A 23,538-nucleotide genomic window follows, 5' to 3' on the forward strand; every position below is an offset into this window, starting at 1 on the left:
AAGAGGGTAGGGCAAGGAGCTGTATGTGGATCCTATCTATTCTTGGGTTAACCAAGGAAATAAGTATAAAACTACCCCACTTATACATAATTTGTTTAAATGCCTTATTGATCAGCTCAAAGGAAGTAAATGTGAAGAATGTTAACATATATTTATACATTTGTTTTCTTTTGGGAAATTTCAAAGAAAAAGAAATGTTAATCTTTCTGGAATGATGCAGGCAAAGGTCTTGAGAGATGGGATTATAATAGAGCCTTAAACTTGGCTTACAAGGCTTATTTGCTGTGTGACCTTTGAACTTCACTCCTCTGACTTTCTGTTTATTTTTATGTACTATGAAGGATTTAAATTAGGTTGGTCTAAAATTTTTGTATAGGTAGCTTAAAACCTTATAAAAATACTAGATAGTGCAGAAAATGCAAAAAAATTATTTGGGTCCGACCAATAGTAAAAATGCAAAAATTATTTTCAACTTACTACATTTTGGTTTCTTGCTTTCCAGGACTTTGATATATTAATATATATCTATCAGTTATTTTTGATAGGCTTATACTATATATGTATTGATCTATATCCTTTTTTGGTTTCTATTCCATTGTGAGAGTTTACCATTGTTAGACAGCTTTTTAATGTGTCTTTCATGAATATAATTTTGATACTTTCAACTTACTAACCTTATTCAAGGGGCAATCTTTGAAACAATCCTTACTTATACTTTATACATCATCAGTCCCTGTCTTAGGGTCCTAGGGTTGCCATAACAAGGTTCCACCAACTAGGTGGCTTAAAACAACAGAAATTTATTGTCTCACCCTCCTGGAGACTAGGAATCTGAAGTCAAGGTGTTGGCAGGGCCAGACTGCCTCTGAAACCTGCAGAGAGAATCTTGCAGTGCCTCTCCTAGCCTCTTGTCTACAATCCTAGAGTTCTCCCTCTGTCTGTCTTTGTCTAAGTTTCCTCTTCTAAGGGCACCAGTCATGAAAGTTTAAGGCCCCCTCCTTTCTAGTATGACCTCATTTAACCTGCCTAATTCTATCTATCACGGCCCTATTTTTAAATTAGGTCACATTGTGAGGTCTGGGGCTTAAGACTTCAATGTATATTTTTGGAGACACAGTTCAATCCCTAAGAATTTTTCACTTTTTTTTTTTTAGTGCACATCTTCTGCATCATTCTTCAGCTCCATCTCCACAACCCATGCTTCAACCTCTTTCTCACAGTTTGATGACAGTTCTCCTAAAATAATGACTTCCTTGCACAGTGTCTCTGCTTAGAAAGTCTCAGAAACTGCCACAATGTCTGAAGGGCAAATGTATACTTCTGTGCCCAAGCTCCTTTCTGCTCTTATTTCTCATCACCTGAGTAGGGCGCTTCGTCATTTGAGGTGTGGTCATGAGCAGTTCCATCTGTTCATGGCGGCTCTTAAGGCCCATGGCATAACCATGTGGCTCTGTATCACGCACTCTTGGTCAAGCACATAGAGGAGAGCCTGGCACACAGTAGGTGCAACGAAGTGTTTGTTCAATACGTGCCTGCACATATTGAGTTAGCTGTTGGACAGACCCCATGCCAAGCTCTTACCTCCTTTAACTGACGTAATTCTGTGGGGGAGAGGGAGTAGACCACTTGGCTGGTGGATACTGGTCTGGCATCCACACCTCAGTGGAGCTTTGTGGTTCCCACTGCTTTAAATAAATGTCTAACTTGAATTTAAGACTTGGAAAGGCTCACATATTTTTTGGTCATCCTCTACCCTTATGGTACTTTGCCAATTTAGAGAGTCAAAAAGGGGTTCAATATGCGTATCTCCCACAAATATTCCAGCTCTGGTGAAATGAAACTTCCATTCCTGTCAGCTCAGACTTGGGCTGCTCCCCCAGCACACGGTGTACAGGTTATTTCTGTTGTCTGTCCCAAGGATGATCATTTCACCTCTCTTTTCTCACCCAACACCAGGCAACCCTTAAGATTCAATTCACTTTATCCTCTGGCATGGAATATTCCTAACTGCTCTGTGGCCCCATCTCTCCTGTCCCTGAACTACTCATTTGCCAGTTGATCATAGAGGGGCCTTAGGACTTAGTGGTTATGGACCAGACTCTGGAGCCAGACGGCTGCCATTTAAATCCTATCTCTACACTCACTGCTGTGTAACCTTGGGCACGTCAGGGAACTTCTCTGTGCCTTCGTTTCCTCATCTGTGAAATGGGGATCATAGTAGTAGTTACCTCATAGTTTTGTTGTGAGGATAAAATGAATTAATATATGTAGACTATATGTATGCTAATGTAAAATAATTAGCAAAGTGATGGGTGGTAGATGCTAGATGAGGGTTTATTATTATTATTGCTATGGTAATGGCTAGAAATTTATTCAACAAATATTTAAAGAGTTCCCGCTGTGTGAGCTGCCCTGCTAAAGGCTGGGGGACCTAATGGTCAGGGGTGGCGATGGGAAGGCTTCTCCTCGTTATCATCCATCTCTGCAGATATCGATCAGAATCACATAATATCTCACACTGCACCTGCTCCCCTGGAGCTGGTCAAGAGGCTGTGCAGGAAAACTGGCCAGTCACGGAGATCTGAGGAGGCATGTCCCCAAGGCAGTGAGAAGAATATTCTGAGGAGAGGGGGTGGCAAGTGCCAAGGCCCTGGGGTGGGCGGGAGCATGGTCCATCCAGAACGGCAGAAGGCTGGGTGGCTGGGGTGCGGAGGGCGGGGTGCTATGTGATGTGTGAGGAAAGCCAGGAAGGCTGCCAGGGGCCAGGCCTGGTCAGGACCTTGCAGACCATCTTAGGGCTTTTGAACTTGATTTTAAAATTTTTATTAGAGCAGTCATAGGTATATGGACAAATCATGTGGATAAAGGAGTTCTCGTGTACCCCCACCCTTAACACATGGTTTTCCCTATTACTAACATTTTGCATTAGTGGGATACCTTTGCTACGGCTAATGAAACAGTGTTATACTTTCACTCTTAACTGTGGTCCACAGTTTAATTAGGGGCCACTGCTTGCGTTGTACAGTTCTGTGGGTTTTTATTCAGGTAGCATATATGCAACCAACCTGATCATAGGGCTCCTGACTTTTGTTTTCCGAGTACTTGAAAATCACTGAACCTTTTTTCTGATTTTGTTTTTATTTTTGTTCATAGCAACAAGATTTATATTTTAGAAGGCCCATTTTAGCTTTAGTGCAGGAACAAATTTGCTTGGCAATTTCATAACCATCTTTCCCTTTTCTACTAGGTTTTTTTTTTGTCAGTTGAAATAAACATACTTTATTTTATTAATTTTACATTTTAGCACCCTTTAAGATTAGTTTTGTTTTTTTTTCAGTCTTCTCCATTAGAGTGGAGAAGGGCAGGGATTTTGTTTTGTTTACTTGCTCTATCCCTACTTCCCTTTTTATTTTTTTAAACACATCAATTTTATTGATACATATTAATCAAGCATACAGTTCATCCAAAGTGTACAATCAGTGGTATTTGGTATAATCACATAGTTGTGCATTCATCGCTTCAAGCATCATTAAAGCATTTTCATTATTTCAATAATAATAATAATAATCAGACAGACAAGCAAGAAAATTCTTTACCTCTCAATCTCTCTACTAGGTTTTAAGTTCATACTCCTGCACAGTCTGCTGTGATAACCACTGGCCACACTAGGCTGTTTAAGTCAAAATTTAAATTAAAGTCAAATAAAATTAAACATGTGGTCCTTCAATCATAGTAGCCACAGTTCAAGTCTTCAGTGGCAACGTGTGGCCAATATTGGACAGCACAGGTATATAGAACCCGTTTGTCATCTTAGAAACTTCTTTTGGCTAGCACCTAAAGGATAAGATATAGTAGTGGTTTTTCCCCCTACTTTTGTAGTTCTTTCAGCACCTAACAATGAAAATGTACATACCACTTCTTCAAGAAACATTTGCTAATAGAACACAATAAATTACTTAAAATGGCTAAGTTGTGAATGTTTAAGATTTCTCATCCAAATGACTATCACTGTATTTAAGTTGAATTAAGGTTAAATACTTACTTTTAAAGGATAACACATTTCTAAGGTTCTGTTCCCTCACCAGTTATAAACCCATGTATCCATGACCAGTTTTTAAAATTGTGTATTTAAGTTGCTGGTATAGTTGTGATTGACTAACACTGGGCTGTTACTGAAAATAAATGGTTGGTTCTTTCTCCTTGTTCTCCCATTTCCTATCCTCAAGAAGAATGACGAAAAATCCTCTGTATAGTAGTCTTTTTTTGTCTTGTCCCACTGAACGCATTTTCCAAGAATAAATGCAGGGGCTCTGGTGGCTACGTTCCAGAAACTTCAGAAATAAACAAACAAAACCCATGCAGGAATATATCACATAAACTTAATCGTGATGTTCTTTCCACTTTTTGCTCTTCATCTAACCTACTACCTGCCTGGGCAAGAAAAATTATGTCTTTTGGATAAGATCCATAGGGCTTTCTTTACCTTTCAGTTCATCTCTTTTGTCTTCTGCCTGAGGGTCGGAAGGGCTGTCCTGTCCAATAAATAAAGTACTTTCCTTCCTTTTCCTATCATAAGAGTCTAAATTAAAAAAATAATAATACAACCTTTATTTAATGAGTCATATCTTTCTCGATCATAGCCTCAAAAGAAAAACCTGTTTTCAGGATTTTTAGGGCAGTGTTCTTTTCCTTAAAATACAACTGAAGCAAGATTTAATTAATTTGGAGGGGGGGACATCTAGGTGTTTTGAGAATAATAAAACAAGGCAACTTTCAAAATGGAAAGTTCTTTGTCTTTGTTAACTTTAGTTTGAATCATACCTTTGGAGGGGTTAATGTTTTTTTCTCTCTCTTTCTCTTCCCCTTTTTTTTTCTTTATGGTCTGATTATTTGCTGTTTTATTCAGGCCATACCTGGCAATTAATCAAAGGAATTTCATAAAGGAAACAAGTTACAATGGTGTTGGAAGAGCTGAAAGCCAAATGGGATGGTGGGGCAATATGGCAACCTAGAGAACCACAAGAAAGCTGGTATGACCTTGAGGAGCGGCTCAGGCCAAAGACAGTGTCCCAGGTTGGGTTCCTCAGGCAACAGCCTCTTGAGATAAGCACCTGTGCAAGGGAAGGTACAGAAGCAAGAGTGGGCAGAGGATGAGCTTGAGCTGGGATGCAGACTCAGTGGAAGGCAAGCCACGGGCATACTTAAACTAGCAGGATCCTTTAGAGTTGTCCAAGAGGGAGCAAGCTGCCCCGGGGGCATGACCTTGAAAACGTGGCTTCTTTTCAGAGACACACTCATTAGGGCTGCATTCCCAGCTCAGCACTGCAGGAGGGATTCCTTCATTCCTGAAGGGGATTGGGGTGGCTCGCCACACTGCCCACCACAGGCAGGGAATTGATGGGAACACAATGCCTGCGTATTGTTGTTTTGTTTTGTTTTTTAATCATATATTGCTGAACTGTAGGGGGTAAAAAGTCCCCCAGAGAATCATACCTTTTGGTTATAACTGATGTTAACATTTGTGTGTGCATTCTTCCATATAAAATGGGACAAAGACTGTAGCTATACTTTAATTTGCATTTTTAAAAAATTTAAAATACTCTCATTGTTTATATATTTTTTGCATCCCAAATATGAGTCTGTATAACCTAAATAAAATCTTAGAAAGATTTCTTGATAAAGAAAATGTTTATAAAATAGCATTCAATGCAAAAAGAGAAAACAAAATTATATACAGAATAGTCTTAATAGGTACATATATGTGTTTGAGTGAATATATGTATTTTAAAAAAACATTAAAAGAAAATACACCAAAAATTTTGAATGATGGAAATTCTTATGGTGGAGCAATATGGATTTATGATATTTCATTTTCTTTTTTTTTTTAATTAAAAAATGTAACAAATAGTTGTAGATTTATAGAAAACCTGTGACAGTAGTACAGAGGTCCCACAACCAGTTTCCCTATCAGTTAATGTCTTGCATTAGTGAAGTGATATCCATACATTCTTATTAACTGAAGTCCAGACTCTATTCACATTTCATTAGGATTTTGCTAATGTCCTTTTTCTGTCCCGGGAGCCCCATATTACATTTAGTTGTTTAGTTATCATATACCTTTAGGCTTGTCTTGGCTATGGCAGTTTCTCAGACTTTCCTTGTTGGTTTTTTTTTTTTTTTAGATGTACCGGTTTTTTTCATTTTTTTGTTTTTAGGAGGTACCAAGGACGGAAACTGGAACCTCACATATGGGAAGCAGGTGCTCAACCACTTGAGCTACATCCACTTCCCTTATTTTTGATGACCTTGAGAGTTTTGAGGAATGCAGGTTAGACATTTTATAGAAAGTCCCTCAATTGGGATTTGTCTGATGTTTTCCTAATGGTTAGAATTGGATTATGGGTTTTGGGGGAGAAAGATTACAGAGGTAAAATGCTTTTCTCATCACATCATATCAAGAGTTTATGCTGTCAACATGATTTATTGCTGATTGCTGATGATGTTGACCTTGATCCCCTGGTGAGGTAGTGTTTGTCAGGCTTCTCCTGTGTAAAGATCCTTTTTGTCTTTCCTTTCCATACTCTGCTCTTTGGAAGGAAATTACAATGTCAGCTCACACTTAAGGGCCAAGGAGTTAGGCTTCTTCTCCTTTGAGGTGGAGTTACTACATAAATTATTTGGAATTCTTCTGCACTGGAGATCTGTTTTCCCCATTTATTTACAGCAGTATGAACTCATGGATATTTATTTTATAACTTGGATTATAACCTAAAACTACAATTTTTTATTTTGTTGTTCAAATTGTTCATGCTTTGGACATTGGGAGCACTTTTAGATGGCTGTCATGCCCCATTGACATACCTCCATTATTGCATGTTTATGTATGTGTGTGTGTATTTAACACTTTTACTTTCTGGCACTACCACCTTCAGGCTTCTTGAAACAAAAATAAAAAGACATGAAAGAAGAGGCAAATCCCTGTCCTAGATACACCCATTCCCTGGAAGAGTCTCTGGGTCCCAGCAGAGATTTCAAACATGAAGGATACGGTACAGGTGTGTCTCAGACACTGTTTGTACTTAACCTTGGAAAGTATGGCAGCACTGGTGTTTCACATAGTTCTAGGCAGGCCTTATTGTTGATCCCAATGGCTTACATTCAATCAAGAATCTTACAAATGTAGAGGGAACAGGATATGGGGTTGGAGGTGAGCCAAATTGAAGCAGGCTCTGTTATCAGGGAGGAACTGATTCGGAGAGATTTGTTATGCAGCATAGAAAATACCCAGTCCAGTCCTTCATTTTATTAATGAAAGAGCTGTAGACAATGTGGCTTTCTCAAGATCACAAAGACCAAAATATGTTATACATTTTCATTGGGTATAAAGGCAGGGGAACTATTGTTTCTTTGTGATTAGGGCCTCAATTTTGCCCTCTATTTTTAATTGCAAATGGCTAGAATTTTTAACAAGTTCCTTACCTTTTAACTGGTAAAATGCTAACTTTTTTGTGCTTTCTTAAACCAGCTTTTAAATTTGATATGTCATTTTAACCTGACCTTCCCAAAAGTTATTTTTTACTTATCATTACCAGCTGCTATGGGTTACTGATAAGAGCTTTCTGTATCTTTTCCTCAAATGATTTTTTACTGAGAAAATTCATTGAAAAGCAGGGAAACTATGATAAGACTATTTGCTTAAATATCTAATATGTCAGAAAACCTTTTCTGGACTATTGATTTTGGTTTGGAGAAGAATCTTCCCAATAGACTGGTTCAAACAAAACTACACTGTTAAATTCAGAATGTTTGTTTTGAACTGTATTTTCCATTATCAGGCCCTACTAACCAATTATATTAGATTGGAAGCATTGTGTTCTTTCTCTTTCATTTACATGATGACATATCTGAATGTTTTCACAGATACCTTTGCTGTTATCTTTCTTTTTTACGTAGGTAAAATTAAAAGCTTAGAGCCTTAAGTGACATATGGGGAGTACTTAAGAGAGCCAGTAGTTAAATTAATAGTTTAAAGATTTCTGTTTTATGCCTTTGTTACAAAACTTTGTCACCCTTTCTGCCTTCATTTCTTTTTCTCTTCTGTTCTTTAAAAAGAAAGATATGGGTAAAAGAGACCATCCGTATTTCAAAAAAAAGGGTGTGTTTTTTCAATATGGATATAGTTCTCCTTACTTACCATTATTTTTTTTTAATTTCTCTCCGCCCTCCCCCCCAGTTGTCTGCTCTCTGTGTCTATTCACTGCATGTTCTTCTGTGACTGCTTCTGTCCTTATCAGTGGCACCAGGAATCTGTGTTTCTTTTTGTTGTGTCATCTTGTTGTGTCAGTTCTCTGTGTGTGTCACCATTCTTGGGCAGGCTGTACTTTCTTTCGTGCTGGGCGGCTCTCCTTACAGGGTGCACTCCTTGTGCATGGGGCTCCCCTATGCGGGGGACAGCCCTGCTCATATCAGCACTGCGCATGGGCCAGCCCCACACGGGTCAAGGAGGTGGGGGGTTTGAACTGTGGACCTCCCATATGGTAGGCGGATGCCCTATCCATTGGGCCAAGTCTGCTTCCTCCTCACTCACCATTATTATTCACTTTAGGCAAAGTCTATTAAATTCTGCCTGCTGCCTCTGATTTCTCCCACTTATTCAATATAATAAGTATTTGCATTTTTAATCCACTAGAAACATGACACTATTTCTAGCATAAATTAGAAGCAAGTACTGTTTGAAATGATGGTGCACATCCAGCAGTTCTATTAATCATTATCATAAAAAATGTGTTGATAGGGGATTCTTGGAAAGTCAAATAATTGCTGTCTTTGATGCTTGTTTTTGTGTACTTCTGTCTTAATGCCTCTCATTTAAGAGCCAATATTTTCCCTTTTATGTTTGTGGAAAGTGCTAGCCTGGCATCCACAGAGCAGAGATTCCTTATCCAGAGAAGTAGGAGTCTCTTTGAGGGAAAGAGATGGCTTGTGATCTTTGCTGGCTGGGCACTCACTCAGAGAAGTCCTAGAAGTGATTCCACGACTGGGCCTGAGCAGGTTGTCACAGGTTCTCCCTCATACATATGAGTCTGTGCAGAGGCAGGGAAAACTACCACAGTGCTTCCCAATGCTCTGTTTCCATGAACTTTCTGCTTATTGATTGTAGTTACTTTCACAAGCAGTGGGTTGGTAATAAATTGGCTTGCCCAATTAGAAGAGTGATTTCCCTGGCTTTTGTGGCATTTTCTTTGTTATTGTGTGTGTCTTAATAAATTGCTAGTTATTGCTTAAAACTTCACAAAATGACTCCTTCCTTGCTTTGCTATTTTAGCACTTCCACTTCCTTTTATTATGTAGCCTTCAACCTGTGCTGGCCGTAAGTTGATAGATGTTCCCATAATGATTTCTGTGAATATTAATTGAGACCTGTGAATTGAGATAATAAATATTACTAATTCTTTAATTGTCAAAGCTGTCATAATTTTAAGGATAAATGCCTTCTGCTCTAAAGCAGGTATCGTATTGGATATTCTTAGGAAAGCAATAAATGTTTCTTCAGTTGAATTTCATGATGTTAAAGATGGGTTGGAGAGACAGAAATATTGTTGGGAGCTTTTGTAAGTCAGAAATGGAGGTAAAGATGTGAAATCATAATTTCACTCTATAGAAAATTGTGAATGCTTATATACCTTGTAGGTCTGTATTATAAATATATCATATTAAATATATATTATAATGTGTGGAGTTAGTACAATCTGCCAGATATATCTATTGTGTAATTTATAGTATATTTCTCACGTATAAAGCAATATGTAAAATGACTTTACTTCCTATACCTAAAGCTGTGAAGGTGATCCAGAACGTAAGTAAACACAAGGTTTCTGACAGAAGCAAACACAAACACTTTCTGGAAGATGATCCTTTCATCCTGGGCTTCCAAAAATCTGACAATTTTTAACATCAATGGACAGACATAGTTAAAAATAATCAAGTGTACAAGGGAAAATGGTACCATGTGCAAAACAAGCATAAATATCACACAGCAGAAGCTGACAAGCAGAGACTTCAAATATTGGTATTCTCAGATGCAGATTATAAAACTTTTTTAGTAGTTTTAAAGAAACTGTGGAAGAAATAGTGAATTGAAAGAGAGAGAATTTCTTTTAACCTTTCTTTTTGTCTATATGCTAGATAATTTCTTTGACCGATATTTCATCTCACTAATTCTGTCTTCAATTATATCTCTTCTTCTGTTAAGCCTAAACATTGAGTTAATTGTTCATTTTTCTTTTCTAGAAATTTTATTTGGTTCTTTTAAAAACTTGCTAAGTCAATTTTTACAGTTTATTATATTCTGCTAATCTTACCTAGTTTGTCTTTTTTTTTTTTTCTTTTTCTTTTGGATACTATTTGAAGAGGTGAAAACTTTTCAGAAGTGCTGAAGACACCAATTCTCAGATTCTAGATGCTCAATGAATCTTAAACAGACTAAGTATAGAAATATACATTTACAAACAAAAGGATAAAGATAAGAATCTTAAAAGATTTTAGCAAAATAATTGACAGTGTTCCATCAAAAATAAAAAAATTAGGCTGGCAGCTGATTTCTCAATAGCTATAATTAAAGAATAAGATAGTGTAATGATATGTTCATGGTACAGAAATAAAATATATACTGGAATTGTATATCTATCAGAAATATCTTTTAAAAATTAGACCAAAATAAAGACATGTATAAACCAGCAAATACTGAGAGGGTCTGCCATCACAAAGATTCTAAAGCAGGGGCTCTTAACATTTTTTTTTCCATGGACTCTTTTGCTAATCAGGTGAAAACCACAGACCCCTTACTAAGTCTACAGTATACTGTGTATTATTTAATAAATATATCACCCTCGCACCAACACATCCTCACAAGAATAATGTTTTTTTGAATTTCTGTTCAAGCTCACAGACCCCATGTTAAGAACCTCTGTTCTAAAGGATTTACTTTTGGCAGAAAGAAACTGATTCTTGCTGGAAATTGAGATCTAAGAAGGGAAAAAAATGTAAAGAAAATGGTAGATAAGTGGATAAATCTAAATGAAGCTTGAACTTATAAAACAACAATAATGTTTTAATGGGTTTAAAAGTTAGGATAAAAGTAATAGTAAAAGAGAAAGAAATTCTAAAATCATTAAGCCAGACATCCATATTACAAACTTAGGGGAAAAACCAGTAAGTTAAACCTTTGAAGTGGAAGTTAAGAAAAAGTAGTGATAGGACTAGAAAATAATGAAATAAAAAATAAGGATACAAAAGATTACCCCTGATGAGCCTGACTGAGAAAAAAGAAAGAAGGCATGATTAATTAATTAATCAGGAATGAACAAAGGAACACAATTGAGGATGCTATAGAATTTAAATGATAACAAGGGATACTATAACCAACTTTATGCCAAGACATTTGAAAATGTAGATGAAATGAAAAATACTGCAAAAAATAGTTTATCAAAGTTGAAAAATGGAAATACCTGAATAAGTCTATAACCGATGAAGACATTGAACCAGAAATCAGTATACGCTGTATTAGTCAGTCAAAGGGGTGCTGATGCAAAATACCAGAAATCTTCTGACTGTTATAAAGGGTGTCTATTTGGGGTAGGAGCCTACAGATACTAGGCCATAAAGTATAAGTTACTTCCCTCACCAAAGTCTGCTTTCACATGTTCGAGCAAGATGGCTGCCAACATCTGCGAGGGTTCAGGCTTCCTGGGTTCTTCCCTTCCAGGGTCTTGCTTCTCTCTGGATTCAAGGTTCCTTTCTTTCCAGGACTTGCTTCTTCCTGGGCTCAGGGTTCCTCTCTTCCTGGGGCTGGCTTCTCTTTCCTTTGTGAGCTTACTTCCTGGGGCTCCAGCTTAAGGTTTCAGCATTAAACTCCAACATCAAAACTCCAACATCAAAAAACCCTCAACAGGAAGCAGATTTGACCCAAGGGATAGGGTGTCCGCCTACCACATGGGAGGTCCAAGGTTCAAACCCAGGGCCTCCTGACCTGTGTGATGAGCTGGCCCACGCGCAGTGCTGATGTGCACGAGGAGTGCTTTGCCAAACAGGGGTGTCCTCCATGTAGGGGAGCCATGCATGCAAGGAGTGCACCCTGTAAGGAGAGCCACCCATTGCGAAAAAAGTGCAGCCTGCCCAGGAATGGTGCCACACACACAGAGAGCTGATGCAGCAAGATGACACAACAAAAATGAGTCACAAATTCCGGGTGCCGCTGACACAAGCGGACACAAGAACACACAGTGAGTGGACATAGAGCAGACAACTGGGGGGGGAGGGTGGGAAGAGAAGAGAAAAAACAAACAAAAAAACCCCCTCAACTCTGTCCTTTGCCATGCCTTTTATCTGTGAGTCCCCATCCAACACCCTAATGACCTAATGGCCCAATCAAAGCCCTAATCATAATTTCATCATGCCCAGGTACAGACCAGATTACAAACATAATCCAATATCTATTTTTGGAAATCATAGCCATATCAAACTGCCACAAATTCTTTACCCACATGGCTTCATGGGTGAGTTCTATCACATCTCCAAGGAAAAACTAACTCCAATTTTATACATCCTTCTTGCTCATTTTATGAAGTTAGCACTACTTTTTTCTTTTTAAGATCTATATGTCAGTGGTCTGAAATTTTACAATTATGTGAATAAATATAAGACTCCTTTGATTTATTATTCTGGGAAATTTGTATTAAACCTTTTTGATATGAAGACTTGCATATATCATCAACTCTCAGGAATGTTCTGATATGTTCTCTTTAAAGTATACTTTTTTATTTTAAATTTTTTAAAAGAGAAACTTAGATTGCATAAATGTTACACACAAAAAATGGGGGATTCCTATCTGCCTTGCTCCCTAGCCTTCCCACATTTTCCCACATCAACAACATCCTTCATTATTGTGGTACATTTACCACAACTGATGAACATATCTTAGAGCATTGCCAGTAAGCAATGATTATAGTTTACATTGTAGTTTACACTTTCTCCTGCATATTTTTGCAGGCTATTACAAGATATCAATGGCTTGATAATTCTTTTGATAGTTTCTTTTCTATAATTTTGTTTTCTGTTTTTGATTTTCCTGCTAATGGGAAGTTGGACTTCCTAATAATTTTTTCTCCTCTCATAGGTTAATTTTTTGGTGCTTTGTTTTATATTCTGGAAATTTCCTAAATTCTATTTTTAAAATGTATTAATTTTTAATTCCAGTAATCCTGTTTTTAATATCCAAGAACTCTATTTATGCTCTTATTCGATCTCTTCCCATGACATCTTGTTCTTGATTTATGAATATAATGCCTTTTTGAATCCCGTTGAGGATAGTAATGAAAGTCTTGTTTGTTTTGATTATCCTTTTCCCTTCCTGTGGGGCCACTTTTTTTCTTTGTTGATCTTTGACTTTTTCTCCTTGTTGGTCTCTTATTCCAGGCTTATCTCAAATATTTGGTGAATCGTGGCTGTTCATTTCTAATGAGAATGATGAGGGATTAAATAGTCTGAATGGAGCTGTGAGAATTCAGGCAGACCTTGCTGATTAGACTTTGCTTCAAGTGAGTAGGCAGGAAGGGAGTGCTGGGATCCCCTAAAACACCAGCATGACGAAGGCTTTACTCTGGATCATTAATACCAAAATTGGGCCCTGTATTTCTCCTATAGATTGGTTCTAAAAGTATGTAGTACTATTGTGGAAACTTTGGGAAAAAAAGGTGAGTACCAAGAAGATAGTAAAATTCACTTGTCATCCCCACCAACCAGAGGTAAAGGCCTTTTTATTTATAAAATATGTATTGCATATAACATAAAAGTGGGACCATATTGCCTATTCTGCTTTATAATTTGCCCTTTGTACTTAGCAATATGTTGCTTTTGCATGCCATCATATATTCCTCTAATTCATTCTCATTAATTGTTGTGTACTATCTATCCAGTCATAAAAATGTTCCATATTTTCTTTAGTCATTTTCTTGCTTTTGAACGTGTGTACATGTTTAATTTTTTTCTGTTATAAATATTATGCATTGCATATATTCGTATATAAATATTTGTATGTAACTTTTTACCTTAGAGTAAACTCCTAGAAGCATAATTTTTGAGCCCAAGAATATTATATTTTAAGGTATTCATTTCAAGGTTTTTCTACAGCTTCTTAAACCCAAAAGTGCTGGCATCAGTTGCTGCCCCCGGTTTGTGAAGTTTGCAGACATGAATCTGTAGTGATCTCTAATATTCAAGGTGGTGTTTTATATGGGTCATATTTTCAGTAGCATGGGCTGGAGAGCTACTGTATAGATTTAACTATTTTGCCTTTCCCCTCCTTCTTTTACATCTTTCTGACTTATTTTTCTTTACCATTGCATGATTTTCAATTAGTGTTGAAAGCAGATTACTGCAGAATTAAAATTAAAGCAATGAGATAAAAATGTTAATACAGCCAGTTTATGGTATTTCTTTTAACATCAAATATAAATGATGACCTATAGTTTGATTAAATATTGATAAAGTTACATTCCCCCTTTAGAGGAGTCTATAATGAACTCAGTCTTCTTAGTGAGTTGGGTATTCAGATAGGAGCTGTCACTTATTGAGCACCTCTGTGCCCAAGTCACCCATCTGGACATTTTCTGTTCATTGTATCCAATATCTGTGCCAACTTTGCAAGGTGGGTATTATCATCACTTTATAAATGAGAAACAAGCTTATACTTTATCAAGTGTGCAGCATTCCCAGGTCACACAGCTCCTAGGAGGTGTGGTTATCTAGAAGTTTCTAAACTGTAAGCTCCAGGAGAGCAGGGTTTGAAATTGCTTTGTTCTTCCCTGCTGTATCCTCGGTCCTAGTTCTTTGGTTGACATATCGTAGGTTCTCAAGAAATATTTGTTGTTTGCTGAGTAAATGACTTGGCAGAGATGCGATTGAGCCCTTGTCGTTTTGAGCCTGCAGCTCTTCCCACTCGGCAGGCGGCAGCTCCTTTAGGTTTTGGTGGTTCGCTTAGAGATTGAGGGGGAGATTTGCCCTTAACTGATGTGCTTGTTAAGTGCTGTTTTCATTTGATTGGTTCTTTATGTGGCTCCCTCCAAAATAACACTGCAGTTTGGGAGGACTTTCTTCAGATAGGTCAAACGTAACTAAAATGAGGCCAAGCATGCATGAACAACTGCTTAAGTGGACTTAAGGGATTTTTGTACAAAAGGTTGTAGCTTTTTCTTTGAACTTGGTAGTACTTAAGAGTTCTTAAAGGAAGTGACGTTGTCTTTGAGCCTCCCTTTGCCTCTCCTGTGAAAGTTTCTCATGGCTGGACTTATTTGTTTTAGCAGCTAATCCCCACCCACTATGAAAAGAACCCCTTGAAGACCCAGCCCCGTGCTGAGCTGAGTTCTCCCAGGCGTTTAGTTCAGAAGCATGCAGCTTTGGCCGAAGGCCAGAGGCCTGACAGGCAGTGTAGCCAGTTAGTTCACCTGCACGTGGAATACGTTCCATGTGTCACATCTGAATATCAAGATAAAGCCAGCGATCTGCCGTTTCCTGAAAAGAAAAAGGTTTGTGTGTGTATATTTATTGTAGGCACCCTTTATACAAAGCAGGCAGTTTGGTGTCTAGGTCGATTTCAAACTGTCAAGTCAGATAAGGAAAAGTGGAGGGATTTATGGTTTCCCCAAACTGTAATTAAATCACAGCCTGCTGGTTTTCAACTCAGTGGTTATTTGTTGAATGTCTGCTGTGTGCTAGGCCCCATGCGAGGCATGGAAAATGCAGATGTGTATAAACAAATCCAAACCTCCCTGGAACTCGCAGTCTAGTGAGAGACAGGCAAATAAACAAATGCAATGGCATGTGGTCAGGGCTTCCTTACTTGGGGGTGGGGAGGAGGTGGGGAGACCTAGAGGGGCACAGAGCATCTCCTGGGAGAAGAGAGGCAGGCAAGTTCAAGCCCTCATTTCCACTGTGTTGCCGAAAAGGATCTTTCTAGAATTTATAAATCCAGTCGTGTCACTCCCATATTTAAATGCCCTCGCAGCTCCCCACTGACTCCCTCTAGGCCTCAGCCCCCCTGCTTCCTCCTGCCTCACTCCCTTTACAGCCGGACCGCTTGTGTTCAAATCTCGCTGCTGCCACGTATTACCTGTGTACTCTCTGGCAAGTTACTCACCTCTCTGCACTGCAGTTTCCTTAGATGGGGTTAATTTGTGTAATCTATCTTGTAATGTGGTTGTGGGGGTTATATGATTTAAGTCTCTCAGAAAAGTGCCTGCCACACAGTAAGTTCTCTGGAGTGGTTCTATGACTGATGTTGCTTTCTCCTTCCCAGACTGGTATTATCTCTCTACTTCCCTGTCTTAGGTTGAAGCGGCACTGCGTTTATAATCAATACCATCTCGGCTAGTTAGGATGCCGCTCACTATTTCAACAAGTGGCGTCATTTCAGGCTTGAAGTCATCCCAATTAACCATAAACTCTGAGAGTCAGCGATTTACCACAGAGACTTTTTTGTTTTGTTTTGTGTTTGTATTTCCCTACAAAATCGAATACAGTGCATATTGCAGACAGTCAAACGTTTGTTTTGTGATGGAGGGGGATATCCCTTTTTCTTCAGATCACTCTTCGGGTAATGCTTCATCTTTCGTTTTTCTGTGAAGCCTTTTGTAACCATTCTGTCCCTTCTCTGCTCTTGGCTGTGCTATTACCAGGTTGACATTTTTCATGTATTTCTCCTGGAGCTCTTGTTCATTGTAGTAATTCATTTCCAGGTCTGGCCTTCCTCAGTTTTCTGTAAGGACAGGAGTTGCTTTCATTTGTGTCTCTGACTTTTAGCCCAGGGACTGAACACAATTGACACTCATATTTGAGTGAATGTTTGATAAAGACAGAACAATGCGCATTGCATTAATGCCACTGTATTTGAAGGACTTGGTGAAACAAGTGATTCTGAAGTGTTATATCTATTTCTCTTGATGTACTCAAGGTCCAAGAAAGAGCTAATGATTTAGGGACTCCCAGTAAACAAGCAGGAAATTCCAAATTAAAATTCTTCTAACATAGAGGCAAAACATTCCAACAACTTTAGTCTTAATTGTGTGTTTCTGAGCTTCATGTTTTCTAAGATAAATGTGTGTTTTTTTTCCCTGTGTTTTCAAAGAAAATATCAGTATATGACATATACATAAATTGCTGCAGAGACAAACATGGATCGTGACTTTTGACATTTATGAACTAAACAATTTTGAGAAGAAAATTCAAACTGAATTGAGTTTCTGAAAATTGTTGAAGAGAAATTTCATAATAGAACTCTTCATACAGGATTTTTTCTTTTAAGATTTATTTTTCATTTATGCCCCCCCCCCCCAATTGTCTGCTCTCTGTGTCCATTCACAGTGTGTTCTTCTGTGTCTGTTTTGCACTCTTATCAGCGGCACTGGGAATCTGTATCTCTTTTTATTGTGTCATCTTGTTGCGTCAGCTCTCCGAGTGTGCAGTGCCACTCCTGGGTAGGCTGCGCTTTTTTTGTGTGGGGTGGTTCTCCTTGTGGGGCACACTCCTTGTGCACATCAGCATTGCGTGTGGGCCAGCTTACCACACAGTCAGGAGGCCCTGGGTTTGAACCCTGGACCCCCCATATGGTAAGCAGATGCTCTATCAGTTGAGCCAAATCTGCTTGCCTCATACAGGATGTTTTATAAGAGAGTAGTAGATATTCTAAATATGGTCTTTTATGGATGTGACTATAAATGATTGCCTATAGTCAATCAGATAGGATTGTTTCTGTTTTGTAATTTTGTTTCAATTCCATGCTATGCATTATCTTTTTTTTCTTTTTTTTTTGCATTATCTTTTAAAAAGCAAAACAAAGTATTAATTACATCATTTATCAGTGCCGAGATGATTTTTTAAAAAAACAGTATGCCTCTTTTGCTGATTAACAAGAGGGTAAAGACCTCATATAGATAGTATTTGTATTTTAAAACAGTGGTTAAGATTTAAATACATGCTTACCTCCATCTTTCCATAGTTTTTCTTATGACAAGACTTATTCATGACCTATGTATTAACTAACATGTTCTGTTTTATATTTATTTAGAATAGGGAATTAATTGATCATATATCTTTGTGATTTAATTTTTTAGTTAAAAAATTTAGTCGTGAGGGGATACACAGTCAATATATTTTTAAGTCAATAAATTTCAGAATATGACTAAAGTTCTCTTCCTGTGGTGTTCTTTAATGATAAAAGGTTAATTCTGATTATCGCACTAGAACTTTTGGGTTTATTTCAGTTTTTGGTTTCCACTTTTGGCTTCATCTCCATTCCAAACTGTCTCCCTTCAGAGAGCTCAAACTCTGAAATTTCTCTCAGAGCCTGTAACTTCTTTCTTTTCCCTCAGTTGACACTTGCTCCCTCATTTCTGTACTGTCCCTCTCTAGGTCCCCTCCCTCTCCCTCTTCTCCCCTTCCAGTAGCCAAGTCTACTTGGTCCTAACCCTGCTCAGCCATTCCAGCCGTACCATGACTCCCTTGTCCCTCTTCAATATTGCAGATGAATAAACTGATGTCTAGAAAGCTTGAGTGACTTTCCCCAAATTATGCAACCAGTTTGTGGTAAGATTGGGGCCTGGGTTCTAGTTACCTAGCCCTGACCAGAGCACATTCCCACAAGTTGTAGTGCCTGTAAGGATACGGTTGTATTCGTGTTTGATTTGTGTAATTAAATGGTTCAGAGTGGCATCTAATAGTCTTGTATTATTTTATTATTATTTTTTAAAGACTTATTTATCCCGCTCCCCCAGTTGTTTTGCACTCACTTTCTGCTGTGTCCATCTGCTTTGTGTTCTTCTGTGTCTCCTTGTCTTGTCTTTAGGTGGCTCCAGGAACTGATCCTAGGACCTTCCAGAGTGGGAGAGAGGTGCTCAATCTCTTGTGCCACCTCAGCTCCCTGGTCTTGTTCTGTCTCTTATTGACTCTCTCTGTCTCTTTTTGTTGCCTCATCTTGCTGTGCAAGCTCTCTATTTGTGCCAGCACTTCTGCACAGGCCAGCATGCTGCATGGCCAGCACTCCATGTAGGCTAGCTCTCCACTTGGACCAGCCTGCTGCGTTGGCCAGCTTGCTTTCACCAGGAGGCCCCAGGAATCGAACACTGGACCTCCTGTATGGTAGATGGGAAGGAGCCCAATTGATTGAGCCACATCTGCTTCCCTCATACTATTTTTTAATGGTTTAGCAAGTAGGAAATTGAATCTCCAAATAGATTTTTCTCTCTCCTTCTCTTAAAAATTACAATTTCTCTGATTCATCTACATTAACTGGGAAATTTTGGGTACCATTAACCTTGGATGGTATAGAATCATTTGCTAACATTTAAGTGAAAACAAAAAATTAAGTTAGAAAAGTTGTAGGTTTACAGAAAAACCTTGCAGGAAGTTCAGAGTTCCAGTATCCACCCTCCCATGCAGTTTCCCCTATATTAACATTCTGCATTATTGTAGTACATTTGCTATGATTGATGACACAATATTATTATAATTCTATTAACTATAGTTCATAGTTTACATTGGGGTTCACTCTTTGTGTTGGATAGTGCCATGGTTTTTTTTTGAGTTATAACTTCTTTTATTTCCTTTTTTTTAAATAACTACCAAAACCTCTGTTGGGTACATGATTTCAGTGTATCATTAAGAATTCTCAAATTCAGTGATGAATCAGTTACATTCAAAATTCACTGCAGACTGAAAACCATAAAGATCATAGAAACTGTAAGAGTCATCATTTTAGTTTTCCAAAGAGATGCCAATGCCAAAGTCATTTACTGTAAACTATTTATTAAACTTATGTGATTTATTCTATGTATTCCCAGCATACTTCATGCTTCAGGTTTTTTAATTAATAAGGTTTTTGTTGAAGTGTAATATAGATACAGAGAATTGCATAAATCATAAATGTACAGCTTGAGAAATTTTCATGACATGCAACACAGCCCGCGACCATAGCCAGATCAGGAAACAGCACCTGCAAGATTAGAAATGTTTGAAGGATAACAAGATTTCGAAGCTGTCTCATTTTCTTTTCTCCTGCCCACAGGTATTGTCAGTCTGCGTGTTAACAACAATCCTTGGTTGTATATTTGGGTTGAAACCAAGCTGTGCCAAAGAAGGTAATTATGTGTGTGTGTATGTGTATGTGTTGATATGAGGCCTTCTCAGTGTTGTCCCTGCCTTCTACCAATACTCCATAGGGTAATTGCAGATTTGGTACAGACTTGAGTTTTCTTTCTCTTCTTAGAGCTCCTATATTTTTTAGCTATACAGAATTTTATTTACTTGCAAAATTTCATCCCAAAGGAAGAAGGGCTATAACATAATACAGAGAGATAAAAGCAAATTGAATTAAGAGCAAGGAAGCTAAACAAGCAAATGTCGCCCAACAGCTTCTGGTGCTGTGCCCCCAGAGCTCCCTCTCCCTGGTTTCTTCCTGAACGACCTAAGACTCTTCCCCAATAAGTTAATTGCAGAAACAGCCCTGGAGATTCCCAGGGGACCTCTTAGCTAGTATCCCTGGGAAACCAGAAACTTACCATTAGTGTTCCTGAGGCTTTTTAAGTTGTTGACATAGGTGGTTTCAAAGCAACCGTGACGACATTAAGGCTTCTAGACCAGGACTTCTTAACCAGGGCTTAAACAGGGCTCGGTGAGCTTGAACTGAAATTCCAAAAAACATTATTCTTGTGGGGACATGTGGGTGTGGGTGTGATGTTTATTAAATAATACACAGTATAGTGTGGACTTAGTAAGGGGTACTTGGTTTTCACCTGACTGGCAGAGGGTCTGTGGAACCAAAAATGTTAACCCCTGTTCTAGACATATTTTTTTTCTTAATATTGAGTGCAGAAGTCTAGCCAACATTGATAAAACTGTAAATGGTAGTAATTGTTATTTTGGCTCTCAGGTAGATTTTTTTTCTTTCTATAAAATCATTGATGGTTTTCCTAAGAGATACAGTTTTAATAATTGAACAAATTCTCCTCCTCTTCAGCTATTATGCAATTTTAATATTCATCATTTAAAATTTTTGGTGATTGTTAACCTATTATTTATTGTTGAAATGAATGAAATGTAGCAGAATAATTTTATGTATTTTGTCAGAAACCTATTCAGGGCAAATATATCCAAATTTAACAAAGTTAAGAAGTTTTACACTTTAGCATTTACCTCTGTAGTCTTTTAGCAGGAAAAAAATTTTTTTTCCTGAGTTTAGTTTGACTCTAAGAGGATTGAAAACAGCAATTTGTCATCTAAGCCCATCATAAATATGCACAGTAAATATTTTTTTTAAAATTTACTATGTGTTTATTAACAAGCTCCAAGTAATAGCTATTATTCTAATAGGTCTTCTCCCCCTTGGATCATGAAATCTAGTATTTCTGGCACTAGAAATTATTCTTTTGGCTCCATATCCTGAAAAGTATCTGATGTCCCAGTGACAAATGAGAGTAAATTTCCCTGAAAGTGTCTTGTTGAATCAGATGACTGTTCAAATCAGGGGCTAAGATTATTCCTGTTTTTCCTTTTGGACTTCTGTTATTATAGGAGTAGAATTTTTTTCTCACCAGCCTGATTTTCTAGTAATCCAATAAAAACCTAACTTATTCTAGTTGTCCGATAAACCATTACAACGGAAAAATTGTTGTTTTTAATGAAAATTTTGTTCCTTCCATATCCATAATTTAACTTTTTAACAAAATTTGTAAAGTACCAACTATATGTCAAGCACCCTGTTGGGTACTTAGAGATATAGGCAAAAGTCAGATGTGGTCTTTGTTCTTAAGAAATGTATAGTGTAGCGTGTGAGACAGGGATACCAACCAAACAGTCTCTTTCGCGGTTGGAATTAAGTGCCTGGGAAGAAAGACAAGGTCTTATAATTGCAGGAAAAAACTAAAGCACACCTAGGCGGGGATGGTTAGGGAAAACTTCTCTGAGGAAGCCAGGTAAGCTCTGAAGCTGAGATGGGGGTTCTCAGTGATGGGAGGGACAGACCTATCCAAATCCACTACTTTTTTCATCCCAAGATTGAGAGGGAGGTAATCAGGAGCTCCCTCCCTTTATGAAATACTCATAGATAATAGTTGTTGTTTTTTTAAAGATTTATTTATTTATTTATTTCTCTCCCCTTCCTGCCGCCCCCACCCCGGCTGTCTCTTCTGTGTCTATTTGCTGCGTGTTCTTCTTTGTCCACTTCTGTTGTTGTCAGCGGCACAGGAAATCTGTGTTTCTTTTTGTTGTGTCATCTTGCTGTGTCAGCTCTCCGTGTGTGTGGTGCCATTCCTGGGCAGGCTGCACTTTCTTTCATGCTGGGCGGCTCTCCTTACGGGGTGCACTCCTTGCACGTGGGGCTCCCCTATGCGGGGAACAGCCCCGCATGGCATGGCACTCTGTGTGCATCAGCGCTGCGCATGGCCAGCTCCACACGGGTCAAGGAGGCCCGGGGTTTGAACCGAAGACCTCCCATGTGGTAATTAGACACCCTAACCACTGGGCTAAGTCCGCTTCCCAGATAATAGTTTTATTGATCTTTTAACCTGCACATAATGAAATTTTAGAGAATCACATAACTGTTTATGCAAAAGTTTTCATAGCATAAAATATTCTGAATAAGCCTGTATTCTGAGGAATCTTTTCTTGAATATTCCATAAATTTAGGTTTTCTCAGACCGAGTAGGGTTTGTAATAAAAGTTCTTTTTCCCCTGGCAAAAGATAAAATCATGGTCTCTGTCCATAGATTCCCTTCTGTCTGTGTCATTTTCTGTGCGTATTTGTGAGAAGGTTTTTGGGTTACCTTTTTACCCCATGTGTGCTTTCCACAATACTGGAGGCCTATTACTTGAGATTTGCTCTGTAATTGTGTAATGATTAGCAGTATCGAACTCATTGCTCAATCTTTTCAGTTAAAAGTTGCAAAGGTCGCTGTTTTGAGAGAACCTTCGGGAACTGTCGCTGTGATGTTGCCTGCGTTGGCCTTGGAAACTGCTGTCTGGATTATCAGGAAACGTGCATAGAACCAGGTAAAAATGTTCAGGGAGGTAGTTGGAGCCATAGGCATTAGTAAAAGTCAAAGGAAATTTCTGCATCTTTTAGGTATGTGCTTTATATGATATACCTAAGTCAAAATATTGAGAATTAAGAAAATAAGCATGCACGCATTTCAATCTTAAATCACTTTTGTAAGCAGTTTCTATGAGGGAAAAAATTCAAATATTTTTGCCTTTATTAAATATCATATGGATGGCAAAACTGTTTATTTCTGGTTTTTGGTAAAATCCTTTGTAATCTAATATACATTTAAACTAAGTTCTAAAAACTGCTGGAAATACTTGAATATTTTCAATAGTCCTTTTATTTCGATTATGGGCTTATTAAAGCAAGAATACTTAGATGGTCACCTAAAGTCTAAAAGAAAACCCTCAGATTAAGAAAAATTTTCTCAGTTTGATTTGGACTTTGCCGTA

The 23,538-nt window shown here is 38.1% G+C and overlaps 1 protein-coding gene across 1 annotated transcript in view; it reads left to right on the top strand.

Moving 5' to 3' along the window:
• Positions 1-23,538, top strand: part of ENPP1 (ectonucleotide pyrophosphatase/phosphodiesterase 1) — a 71,171-nt gene that overhangs the window by 9,796 nt on the left and 37,837 nt on the right. Inside the window, exons 2-3 of the mRNA XM_004469793.5 lie at positions 20,114-20,186; positions 22,978-23,094. Of these exons, the coding sequence (XP_004469850.2) occupies positions 20,114-20,186; positions 22,978-23,094 (190 nt within the window). The remainder of the gene's footprint in view (positions 1-20,113; positions 20,187-22,977; positions 23,095-23,538) is intronic.

Source organism: Dasypus novemcinctus, chromosome 11 (genome assembly GCF_030445035.2).
Source record: "Dasypus novemcinctus isolate mDasNov1 chromosome 11, mDasNov1.1.hap2, whole genome shotgun sequence".
Classification (NCBI taxonomy): domain Eukaryota; kingdom Metazoa; phylum Chordata; class Mammalia; order Cingulata; family Dasypodidae; genus Dasypus; species Dasypus novemcinctus.